This window comes from Pristis pectinata, chromosome 8 (genome assembly GCF_009764475.1).
Source record: "Pristis pectinata isolate sPriPec2 chromosome 8, sPriPec2.1.pri, whole genome shotgun sequence".
Taxonomy (NCBI): domain Eukaryota; kingdom Metazoa; phylum Chordata; class Chondrichthyes; order Rhinopristiformes; family Pristidae; genus Pristis; species Pristis pectinata.
In genome coordinates, this window is record NC_067412.1 from 48,884,136 (window position 1) to 48,897,360 (window position 13,225).

Genomic DNA, 13,225 nt, shown 5'->3' on the forward strand with positions numbered 1-13,225 from the left:
AACTGTCCATTTTATGTACATTTCCAAGATTAGTGTTAGCGGGACATGTTGGACATATTTTGCTGCATGATGCCAACCAGAAATGTCAACTCTGGGTAAGTCTTCAGTGGGAGATTCTCAGCCATGTGTCAGACCTCATTAAAGGAGTCACCCTCATGCTATTAATACCAGTAAATGCACCAAATCATTTCTGCAGGAAGAGTAATGGATGACAATTTCTCTACTATGAATAGACCTTCATTTGGCTAATTAGACAACCACTTGAGTACAACTCAATAACAGTAACTTTACATACTCACCAAAAGCTTGGTCAGATAGATAGGTTTTAAGAGCACTTAAAGGAGGAAGAAAAAGTAAAACTCAAAGTTTAGGGAGGTAATTTTAGAACTAAGAACCATGTCAGATGAAGGTATGGCTGCTGACAGCAGAGCCATTATATACAGAAATGATCAAGAGATCAGATTTGGAAGAGCACATAGAGATGGAGAGTACAAAAATAGGGAGTAGTGAGACTACTTGTGAGGTGTAAACATAAAAATGAGCATTTTAAAAAATTAAAGCATTGTTTAATCATAAATGAAGCACAGTGGTGAAGGGTAAATTTAGGTTAAGTAACAAAGGAAACAAAACCAAAAATGCTGGAAATATTCCACTGCTTAGGTTGTTTCAGGTTGATGACCTTTCATTAGAACATTAACTCAGTTTCTCTCTCCACAGATGCTGCCTGACCAACTGAGCATTTACAGTTTTTTTTTATATTTCAAATTCCTAATATTTGCAGTATTTTGCTTTTGGCTCTTTTCATTATTGCCCTTTAAAGAAAGAAGTCTGCTGTCCTTATGTTACAAATGAATTAAGTTGCTTACAAATCTGGTAGACTCTGAATCACTCCCAGAAATCGCCTGGCTCACCATTGAATTTTATCAAATATAACACTATGGGAACTCATTGCCACTGCAACTGTAGGGACTAAAGGCAGCTGCCCATATACTCACGTAGGAAAATTCTAAACTTTGGTCACACCAGAATGAAAACTACAAGGAGCAGGCAGATCAAAAGACAGAACACTGCTGGAGCAAGACAAAACATGGTGCTGGGCACTAGAAAGGAATCAGCATTTAGTCTATTTAAAGTAAGTTGTTTTCATTATTAAATTTGTTAAAGGTGGGAAAGGATGGAGTGGAAGGATGGTGAAGCAAGGAGAAGCCACATATTCTCAATGAAATCTGCTGAATCACTGACTCTATGCTGCAAAATGGACAGGAAAATTTGTAGCAAAACCTACAAACACATGCATACATTGTGAAGGGACCAATAGTTAAGCATTATTGTGAAACCCACTATGGTTAAATTATTCTCCAATAGTTTAGATTATACAAATAAACAAAGGCCAAATTTTACAAAGTTTAACAAAATTATTTAATTAGAGGGACGTAGGGAGGAAATTAGGTGGCTAAGGATCATGCAAACAGTTTGTTTTGCTGCATATAAATTTATTAAGGTTTTCAAACTGCCTTAAGTGTTTAGTAATGTTTACAGGTGTGTATGGTAAAATTCTGATAATCTGGCAATCCGGACCGTTTGGAACAAACTGATGGTCTGGCATCTGACTCACACACTCAAGAATGCGAGCTGGGGTTTCAGAGTACAAAGGGGTGTGTTTGGAGCCAGGGGTCCAGAGAGTGGCTGGGGCTCAGTTTGTGTTCCAGAACACAGGGATCAGAAATGAGTGTTGATTTGCCAGGGTCTGGAGTGCATTCCTGCTCCCTTTAAGTTCACTGGGTTCACTGGAAAAATTATTAAATGATTGTGTAATGTATAAAAAAGCAAAATAAAAAATATGTTTGGGTACTAATAGTAGTACATGTCTGGAAAAATCTAATAGTTCGACACTACTAAAATCCCAAGGGTTCTGATTATCGGAGTTATACTGCATTATGTTTGAGTATTTCCTGTCCTTGGGTGCCTTGGAGCAGATCTTTTTCTATAAGGTATGTACAGTATTTGCATTATTTTTATATGAAATAAATCACAATATGTTGAAATTCTAAATGTGAGTCAACATCTAAAAACACAAGAACAAGAGCATCAGAACATATGAGGAGGAACAAGATATATGACTCCTTGAGCTTGCTTCACATTTAAATAAGCTCACGGTTAATCTGACTCCATTTTCTCTCCCAATCTTGATAAATCCATGACTCCATTTTGTCCAAACATCTCCTTCTGCTTTGAATATATTCAAAGATTCAGCCAACACAGTTCTCCATTATAGAGAATTCCTATGATTAATGGCCTTAGAGAACAATTCCCTTTCATTTCAATTGGTTTAAGATTCTCTATATTTGGTCTCATTTTGTAAAGTTACCTTTAATTGTAGCACCTTATCAAATGCCTTCTGAAAATCAAATATATTACATCTACTAGCTCCCCTTTACTCACAACTGGTTGTTATACCCCGCACAGGACTCCACTATATATGTCATTCACTACTTCCCCTTCATGTAATCATGTTGGTTCTACTTAATTGTATTATGACTTTTTTCTAAATATGCTGCAACTATTTCCTGATTAACCATTTAGCTGCAAGTACAAGTCAGAGAAGGAGAAAGACAGAAGTGGAGGCTGGCCTTCAACAAAAATCAAGATACTTAACTGGTGATATTGACCTTTGTCTGTGGGTTGCGAGTCAGAGCACAGCTTCTGCAGAAAAATATATTAAGTGAAGAAGAGGAAGATTGGAGATATTTACTGGCTCAGAAACTTCGACAGGGACCTTCATACTTTGGGTCCCAAATTCAGCTTCAGTTTCTTTCATATACAATAATAATTGATTATTTTGCCCAAAAGGCTCAGTCAATTATGTGATGGAAACTAGATAATTCGAGTGGGGAATATTGTGGCATATGGAATTTTATGTTCCAAATGATAAAATTATCAACTTTGAATTTGAGGAATGTAAATCAGAGTATCTTCTTAATGCTAAAGACTGATAGTTGTAGACATACAAAGTGATTTAACAAATCTCCAGACATTGGTGCAAAAATTGTAGATGGGAAGAACATATTTATTTACAAATTAAAACTGTCTTTTAAAAAGATTCAGATTCTATAGATGCAGAGAAATGGTGGACTAACTTTGGGGTCTAAACTGGATCTAGGCCATTTAAAAGCAAGATCAGGCAGCATGTTTTCATGCAAAAGGTTAACAGGAAATTGGGACTCTGCAACATGAACCTGTGGATGCTGATGCCAATTAAACATTCAAGACTGATGTAGTTTGTAATATGGATCAAAGGCACATAAAACAGAACTGGGGTGATCACAGGCTGATCAATGTGCTCTTGAGATTAAATGGATTAGAACATAAAATCCTTTATTCAAGGATAGCTGAAATGCAAATTGCATTCCTGGTTCAGTGGGGAGATGGTCTCCTTAAATTGGAGTAAAAAAAAAATTAGCTTAGAAATTAACTGCACAATGCTGTTTCACACACAACCCTGCAACTGTCCCCCACTGTACCCTGCCTCCAAAACAGGCACCCATTATTTGCAAATGTGGATCAAATTTTTTTCCAGAGCTAATAGTGATCATTTCCAGTTCAGTTGACTTTACTCTGGAGGTTTTGAACCGGCATATCCAGAGAGGGCCGTCCTTGCATTTTGTCAGCGGTGCACATGTTGATGGATTCCCCACATAACACTCCTTTGCTAACTTTGCAAGGGGAATTGCAATCACTTTGGCCAGGGAAACAATCATGATTGAGTACTTAAGGGAGTACCTGATCTTCCCCAGTGCATCACCTGCCTAGTTACTTACTTTTCATCAGGTCTTCTTGTCAACATCCTACAATGCACCATCTATCGCTCCACTTTTCAATTCCCCCAAGACCTGGGATATGATTGTCTGCTGCTCCCAACTGATCCCTGATGCCCAGGCCCTAATCTCAAACCTCAAAGGACACTAGAAGCCCTTTGATGTCTCTTGCAATTGCCCTCCTCTCCACCAACCCCCCAAAAAAGCAGCCAGTGCCTAGCTTTGATTTCCAACCTGCAATTCTCCATTCAGACCATCTGAACTATAGACCTGATCGCACTTGTTGCTGTTGGCCAACTCAAAGTCCTGAACCCAGCCTTGAATCAGAAAACTCAACAGCACATTTTCAAACACCAAAATGTGGAACACCTGAGTAGATGTACATGGGGCCATTGGCACAATTGAGTTTGCAGTAGAGATGGGGTAGTGCCAACAAATGGAAACAGTGCTGTAGTCCACTTCTAGACCCATCTAAAAAACTATTGGAACAATAGTTCCTGTAGGAGTAAATGATGCCAAGAAATTATGTTTACAATGAGAAAGTCTTCCCAAGCAAAATCAAAGGCATGCTTCAGGATTATTCTCCTGTTCCAAGAAACAGTCAGATTTCTCACCTCACTTGTCTATTTCTAGTTTAATTTGGTTCACTTTGGCACAATTCAGCCAAATACTACTGAAACTACCAGCTGCATTCTTGTTAGTGGTAAAGGTAAACAGTTCCACGTTGGTCAGATTCTGTGACTAATCTGCAGGCTAAGGAAAGGTTGAAGGCAAGGCTGAAGGCAAGGCATGGAGCTGAAGCTACCCCTGGAAGTTTCAGGCTTGCACGATGATTGCTAGACCCTAAATATTAGGTAGTCAACTGGGTCTTACACAGGAAGTGAAGGACCGCAGGTACAGTAAGTATTTGTAGTCTATCTACCAATCAATCAGTAGAAAAGGCAATGAAGAAAGCATACAGGAAGCTGGCCTTCATTAGCCAGGGCATAGAATATAGGAGCATGGAGGTTGTGGCCTAACCAAAGCTTTATAAAGTTGTACCATAACTTCCAATAACTACACAATAAGAAGAATGTGAATGGACTGATGAAGGTGCAGAGGAGATTACCAGGCCCGTGCCTGGGATGGAATAATTCAGTCATGAGGGTTTGTTTTCTTTGGAGCAGAGTAGGGCAAGGGAGACCTGATAGAGGTATACAAAATATGAGGGACATAGATGTGGGGGACGTTTCTCACTACACATCCAAACAGGGATGGATAAAACCAGAGGCCGTAAGTTTAAGGGGAAGAGCAAAAGGATTCAAGGGATTCTGAGGAAAGATTTTTTTCACCCAGAGAAAGGTTGCAATCTGGAGTGCACTGCTTGAGAAGGTGGTGGAGGCACGTACTCTGATGCATTTATAAGTATCTGGATGTGCACTTGAATCGCCAAGGCATAGAAAGCTACAGACGAAGTTCGGGTAAATGGAATTGGTATAGATGGGTACTTGGTCAGCATGGATATTGTGAGCCAAAAGGGCCTCTCGCTCTGCCATACGACTCTATTACCTTTGCGAAGGAGGGTTGCCTGCATGTCCCTGCTGGAAATGATGAGGAAGGTCTGGACAATGACAAATACATTCCAAATGAAAGAATAAAATGATGAACTGTAGGGGTGAGATGAAAGGTGAAAATAATGCTAAAACCCTTCATCATATTGCACTCCTCTATCAAAACATCCTCTTTTGTTTCTCGTCTTTCTTATTTAACATTCAAATAATTTGAGGTCAGTGCAATCACAGCACATTTTAGACAACTGCAATCAAATCATACACTCCATTCAAAAACAATAGCAACACAAATACTCAGGGGAACTGTATGCAAAGAACTTGTATAATTTTCAGATCAAACCTATTTAGTTGACCCCTCTGCCAACCCTACTCACACACCCACCCACTCCACACATGCTAGATTTTGAATATACGTGCATGACTTGGTTCTTATTAAATCAAGATAAAGTATCAGTGTGATTAAGATGCTGCCACACATTGACTTTGGAAGCTCAGAAAGCACAGTCAACAATACATGACTATTTTTGGTACAGATTACATACTGAGGTCAGGATGTGATTAAAGTAGCAGCTGATAGTGCATTTCGCTGTATATCAGTCTATTTTAAGAAACACTCAAAAAGTATACTTGCATTTAGTCTTGTGCAAGCTTAGATTGATTTCATCAATGTCACTTAACCTTATCCAAGATAAAAAGAAAAAACCCACTGATGGCAAGAATAATTGCAAAACCACCAAAGTGACTTTCTTACCTTGACAATCTCACAGTCCACATTTGACTCCATTGCGACTGCTTCTATTTTTTCTCTGCATATTGACCCCAGGCTGGTCATACCCACATCCCAATATTTTTTCAGAACAGCCAGATCATTCTCACTAAACTGTGTACGATCCTGCAGCTTAAATAAAAAGAGAAAACTTTGTATGGAGAAACAAAAATATAAATTACGCAATGAATACCTGTAGTAAAATGTTTCACAAATTAGGCTATTTGCGATTCCAAATCTACAGATACCCAACCAGTATTTGATGGAGACAACTGACATTCTTCAGTCACGTTTGCATTGACTGTCTCATCTTGGTACTTCTACTGCCACTCATATGTTATCCTACAGTGTCTAAGATTTTTTTGTGCAAAACTCCCCAATAATTATAATCCCCCAGTTGCAAATGCAAGTTGCTGACACAAGATCTTACTGTGGCTCAGAGCGTCATCAGACAACAGGAAGAGAGTGAAACATGTTTTTATATTCTCAAAGGATTTAAAAGGAATCTTGTAGCTTGTCTATCTTTCAAAAAACCCAATGAAACTATAATAAAATATTCATTTTAGTATTGTAAAATATCAGCTACAGTTTTCAGTTTTTAACAGGAACAATGCACAAAGAATAATAGTGTACATTTAAATCTGGTTTCTGAAGTTAAGTACTCTATGCTAGACAACCATTTTGACAACAACCAACTAAGTACAAGCTCCCATTCAAGATTTTGTAATAGTTCAGCTACTCAATTACATTAAAATTTAAAATGAAACAAATACAATTACAAATTACTGTTTCAAGTCATGTGCAAGTTCTTTATGTGACTAGCAGTAGAAAATCATTGGAGTTTATTTTGTGCTTTTCGGTGATGCTCTTAATGTTGTGAATTAAACTGTCACTACAGAACGTCTGATAATCCAGCATCTGTTTTGTTCAAAAATCGTGATACTCTGGCATCTGGCTCACTCATTAGCCAGCAATGCAAGGCAGAGTTCCAGAGTGTGAGCTAATTGTGCGGTCAGAGCCAGGGATCAGGAGTGTGACTGGAGCGGGAGTCTGGACTGTGGGCTGAGTTGGAGCGTTGGAGTCCGAAACATCAGGGATCAGGAACACAAGTAGGTTTGTGACCGGAGTTGGCGTCAGGAGTGCTTATGTATTTCCTGCTTCCTTTAAACTCAGCAGATTCACTGGAAAATTTATTATGCTGATGTATAATATGTAAAAACAAGGGAAATAAAAGTGTGTTTGGTTATTAATAGAGGGAACAAGCATGAGTTTGGAAAATCTGCTTGTCGAGCACTATCGAAGTCCCAAGAAAGCCAGTTTATTGGAGTTTTACTGTAACTAGAGCATATAAATCTGTCTCAACACAAGTTTTAGAGTAAATACCATACAAAGCAGGAAGATTTCTCCCAAAGTCCCCATCATCAGAGGTCAGTCTTGAGCTAATTTGATTAATTCCATGTGATATCAAGAAATGCCTAAGAGTTGGGGACTTGGCAACACCACAGCTATAGTACTGTCGCACTGAAGATCTGTGCTCCAGGACAAGCAGAATCTCTACCAAATCTGTTTCAGTAGTGTTAGAACTCTGGCATGTGGGTAATTGTCAAGGCAAGTCCTGTCCACTAAAAGCAGGACAAATCCAATCCAGCTAATTACCACCCAGTCTACACTAATTCATCAAAGTGCCGGAAGGAGTCTTTGATGATGCTCTGAAAGCAGCATTTGCCAATGACCTGTACGGTGATGTTCAGTTTGGAGTTTGCCAAAATCACTCTGACCAAAGAACTGAATTCAAAGTTGAGGTGACAGTAACTTCCAATGACATCAAAGCAGCATTGGACAGAGTGCAGCATCAAGGAGACTTGGTACAAGTGAAGTCGATGGGTAAAAAGGAGAAAACATTCCACGGTTGAAGTCATCCCTCACAAAGAAAGATAGTTAGGGTTGAAAGGCAATTCATCTCAGGCCTTGGGCATCAATGCAGGAGTTCCATAGGGAAGCATCCCAAGCCCAATCATCTTTGGTTGCTTCACCAATAACTTTGCTTTTATTATAAAAAGGTCAGAAATGGGAATGTTCATTGATGATTGTGCAGTGTTCAATTTTATTTACAACTTCTCAGAAAATGAAGCAGTATATGCCTGCACACAAGACCTAGAAAACACTCAGCCATCAGCTAAGTCATCACACATGCAAGCTATGGTCATCCTCGAGGCTGGAAATCTTAAGATAACACACCTGCTTGCACTCTCATGCCTTTGCACTATCTACAGGGCACCAGGCAGTAGTGCATTAGAATACGTTCCATTTGTCAGGATGGCTGCAGCTCCAACAATCCAACAATACCCTAGAAACTTCATACTGCTGGGGATAAACCAGCTCACTTGATAGGGACACCACCCATCACCCTAAGCACTCTGACCCTTCACCAACACAGCTGCAGAGTGTACCTTCTGCAAAACGCACCACATTTCCTCATCCCAGCTACTTTAACAGCATCCCTCAAATCTGCAATTTCTATCATCGGGAAGGACAAGGATACAAAGCACCTTGGAATATCTGCAAGTTCCCCTCACGTCTCACACAACCCTGATTAAATATTTCCTTATCAGCGGCAGCCTGGGACTGACAACCCAACAGAGCAGCACCAGAAGGACTAAAGCGGTCCACAGCAATAGCTCACCACTACCTCCTTGAGAGAAATTAGGGATGGGCAACAAAAGCTGATCCTGCATTCTTTGTCCATGTCCTACAAATGAATTTAAAAATACCAGATGTTTAAGAGAACCCACATATGTATGAAATGGATGTGGAAAATGTATTGCATGACTCAACCACTAATTCCAAGATTAATACTGTACTATGGTCTACTTCAAAATGGCATGAAACTCACCTGCCTCCCACACTCATTTAATTCAAAAACAACTGGTTTCATTTGCTGTGATTCCCTTCACATTTCTAGATCATACTATAGCAAGGAATGAACATTTGAGGACTTGCTTCTCTGTAGTACCAGCTGGATTGGAGTCACCTTGGAGTTTAAAACTGCAGCAAACAACTATAAACATTATCAGTTTTTTTTGTGCTTTTTCCATCATGATGTCAGCAGGTAAGGCACGGGCAGTTTAAAAAGTGGTTAGGAAAAAAAAACGGAGGTTTCGTGGGTTTCACTTTGGCAGAGGTCGGGACTTCAGGACAGATAAGTTTTCCTTCTTTTTTTGTAGAGTTTTATTGTAAGGTTTAGTTGAGTAAGGTTCTGTTTTATAAGTTTTTAAATAAGTTTTAGTCGGGAATAGTGGGGACTGGACTGCGCAGGTGCGTGACGTCAGCAGGTAAGGCGCGGGCAGTTTAAAAAGCAAACCCCATATCCAGCAGGCAGCGTCGGAGCAGGCAGCGGAGTGAGAGGGAGCAGAGTGTTCTGGGCTTTAGCTCAAGGGTCTTAGGCATGAAGGGGTGAGGAAAGGTAGGTGACTTGAGTTAAGGAAGGAATATAAGTGCAGTTTCCTGTAATCAGTGTCAGATGTGGGAGTTCCCGGAGTCTCCCTGCCTCCGGGAAGGCTACGTCTGCGCCCGGTGTGATGAGCCGCAGCTCCTGAGGGACCGTGTTAGGGAACTGGAGATGCAGCTCGATGACCTTCGTCTGGTCAGGGAGAGTGAGGAGGTGATAGAGAGGAATCATAGGCAGGTGGTCACACCGGGACCATCGGAATCAGGCAATTGGGTCACAGTCAGGAGGGGGAAGGGGAGGAGTCAGGTACTAGAGAGTACCCCTGTGGCTGTACCCCTTGACAATAAGTACTCCTGTTTGAGTAATACTGGGGGAGACAGCCTACCTGGGGGAAGCAACAGTGGCAGTGTCTCTGGTACAGAGCCCGGCTCTGTGGCTCAGATGGGTAGGGAAGGAGTGAGGAGGGCACGAGTGATAGGGGACTCTATAGTTAGGTGGGCAGACAAGCGATTCTGTGGACGCAGGAAAGAAACTCGGAAGGTCGTTTGCCTCCCAGGTGCTAGGGTCCGGGATGTTTCAGGTCGCGTCCAAGATATCCTGAAGGGGGAGGGAGAACAGCCAAAGGTCGTGGTACATATTGGTACCAACGACATAGGTAGGGAAAGGAATGAGGTCCTGAAAAGAGGCTATAAAGAATTAGGAAGGAATTTGAGAAGCAGGACCTCAAAGGTAATAATTTCCGGATTACTGCCTGTGCTAAGCGACAGTGGGTATAGGAACAGAATGAGGAAGAGGTTAAATGCGTGGTTGAGAGATTGGAGTAAGGAGCAGGGATTCAGATTTCTGGATCATTGGGGCCTCTTTTGGGGCAGGTATGACCTGTTCAAAGAGGACGGGTTGCACTTGAATCCCAGGGGGACCAACATACTGGTGGGGAGGTTTGCTAAAGCTACTGGGGAGAGTTTAAACTAGAATTGTTGGGGGGTGGGATCCGTACTGGAGAGACTGGGGAAGAGGTGTTTGGCTCTCAAATAGAGGAAGCTAGGAGTAAGTACCATAGGCAGGTGAAAGAGAAGGGACATGTTCAGACAGGCTTGAGATGTGTCTATTTTAATGCAAGGAGTATTGTGAACAAGGGGGATGAGCTTAGAGCTTGGATCGATACTTGGAGCTATAATGTGGTGGCCATTACGGAGACTTCGATGGCACCGGGGCTGGAATGGTTGATTCAAGTGCTGGGTTTTAGATGTTTCAGGAAGGACTGGGAGGGAAGCAAAAGAGGTGGAGGAGTGGCACTGTTGATCAGAGATAGTGTCACGGCTGCGGAAAAGGTGTACGTTGTGGAGGAATTGTCTACGGAGTCTCTGTGGGTGGAGGTTAGGAACAGGAAGGGGTCGATAACTTTACTGGGTGTTTTTCATAGGCCGCCCAATAGTGACAGGGTTATTGAGGAGTAGATAGGGAAGCAGATCCTAGAAAGGTGTGAGAATAACATGGTTGTTGTGATGGGGGATTTTAATTTCCCAAACAACTGGCATCTCCAGACCGTGAGGGGTTTAGATGGGGTGGAGTTTGTTAGGTGTGTTGAGGAAGGATTCTTGACACAGTATGTAGATAGACCTACAAGAGGAGAGGCTGTTTTTGGATACACGATTCAGATGTAATTCGACGCCCCAAATGGGTACACCTTGAGTCCCAATCAGTACTTGAATTTTCATGAGTTTTTATTTTAGCAGCTTCACTCCCTTTTGCACTTACCAAATTAAGTAAACATATGATTAACCCAATTGTTAAACATACAATATGAATATGGTTTCAATTTCGTAAATTTTTTGGATTGAATAAGTTTAATCTATCAAGTCCCATTCAATCTAATTTTTTCTTTCATCCATCCAGAGTTGACTCAGCTTTTTCCATATGGAAAAGGAAGGGAATAGTATGTTTTCGTGATTTATTCATTGATAACTGTTTTTCATCTTTTGAACAATTGTCTAACAAATACAATTTGCCTAGATCACACTTTTTTCGATATTTGCAAATCAGAAATTTTTTAAAAGCTACTATACCCTCTTTTCCCACACCTTACAAAACTGAAATTACGGAAAAAATTTTTGGTTTTAATCCTTGTCAGAAGGGCTTGATAGCAATAATTTATGACTTAATTATGAAAATTCGTTCAGAACCACTGGACAAAATTAAGAATGAATGGGAAAGTGAACTCCAGACATCTTTACCTACAGAGACATGGAAGAAAATTCTTCATTTAGTTAATACATCTTCAATGTGTGCCAGACACTCTTTGATACAGTTTAAGGTAGTTCACAGGACCCATATGTCAAAAGATAAGCTAGCTTGTTTTTATCACCATATAAATCCTATATGTGACAGATGTAAATCGAATGTGGCTTCTTTGACACATACGTTTTGGTCCTGTCCTCTTTTGGACAAATATTGGAAAGATATTTTTAACATTATTTCAAATGTATTGAAGATTGATTTACAACCTCATCCTATCACTGCAATTTTTGGTTTACCAAGGATAGAATCTGGCCATTTATCTGCCTCCGCTAACCGTATGATTGCCTTTGTTACATTAATGCCCAAACAATCCATTTTGCTTAAATGGAAAGATCCAATACCCACTACTACTTTTCAATGGTTCTCTCAAACTATATCATGTTTAAACTTGGAAAAAATTAGGAGTGGTACTGTTGATCCTTCGCTTAAATTTGAGGAAGTTTGGAGTCTATTTATTTGATATTTTCACATGATATAGATCCCCTTATAATAATCTTTCAATTTAGAGGAACGGAGTTGATGACATAATATTGCTCTGTTTCTATAGAGAAATTTTAGTCCAGTTTTTTTTTCTGTTTTTTTTTAATTTTTTTTTCTTTAGCTGTTTGGTTTGATATATTGTTTATAATTTTTCTTATTGTTTTGTTTTTTTTTTTCATATTTTATAATAAATCTTTTTCTTTTATATTATATTCATTCACTAACAGATCATTGGATCTACAGATTTTTTTTATACTCCATTGTTCTTTATGATTATCCATGTCATGATTGTTCTCCTGATCTCTTTGTATTATGTGTATAAACATTGATATATTAATCTGTATTAATTTGAAAACTAATAAAAAGATTGAAAAAGAAAGAAAGAAAAAGAAAAAAAAGAGGAGAGGCTGTGCTTGATTTGATATTGGGAAATGAACCTGGTCAGGTGTCAGATCTCTCAGTGGGTGAACATTTTGGTGATAGTGATCATAATTCTATCTCCTTTACGCTAGCACTGGACAGAGATAGGAACAGACAGACTAGAAAGGCATTTACTTGGAGTAAAGGGAATTATGAGGCTCTGAGGCAGGAAGTTGGAAGATTAAATTGGGAACAGATGTTCTCAGGGAAAAGTACGGAAGATATGTGGCAAATATTCAGGGGATATTTGTGTGGAGTTCTGCGTAGACATGTTCCGATGAGACAGGGGAGTCACGAGAGGATACAGGAACCGTGGTGTACGAAGGCTATAATAAACCTAGTCAAAAGGAAAAGAAAAACATACAAAAGGTACAAGGAGCTAGGTAATGTTAGAGATCTGGAAGAGTACAAGGCTAAAAGGAAGGAACTTAAGAAAGAAATTAGGAGA

The 13,225-nt window shown here is 39.9% G+C and overlaps 1 protein-coding gene across 3 annotated transcripts in view; it reads right to left on the bottom strand.

The window, feature by feature from the left end:
• hdx (highly divergent homeobox) overlaps positions 1 to 13,225 on the bottom strand; it is a 102,609-nt gene that overhangs the window by 17,666 nt on the left and 71,718 nt on the right. For 2 of the 3 annotated variants that reach the window (XM_052021783.1, XM_052021782.1), the window contains one exon: positions 6,117 to 6,263. The exons of the other annotated variant lie outside the window; for it this stretch is intronic. In XM_052021783.1, the coding sequence (XP_051877743.1) occupies positions 6,117 to 6,263 (147 nt within the window). The remainder of the gene's footprint in view (positions 1 to 6,116; positions 6,264 to 13,225) is intronic. 3 annotated transcript variants of the gene reach the window in all.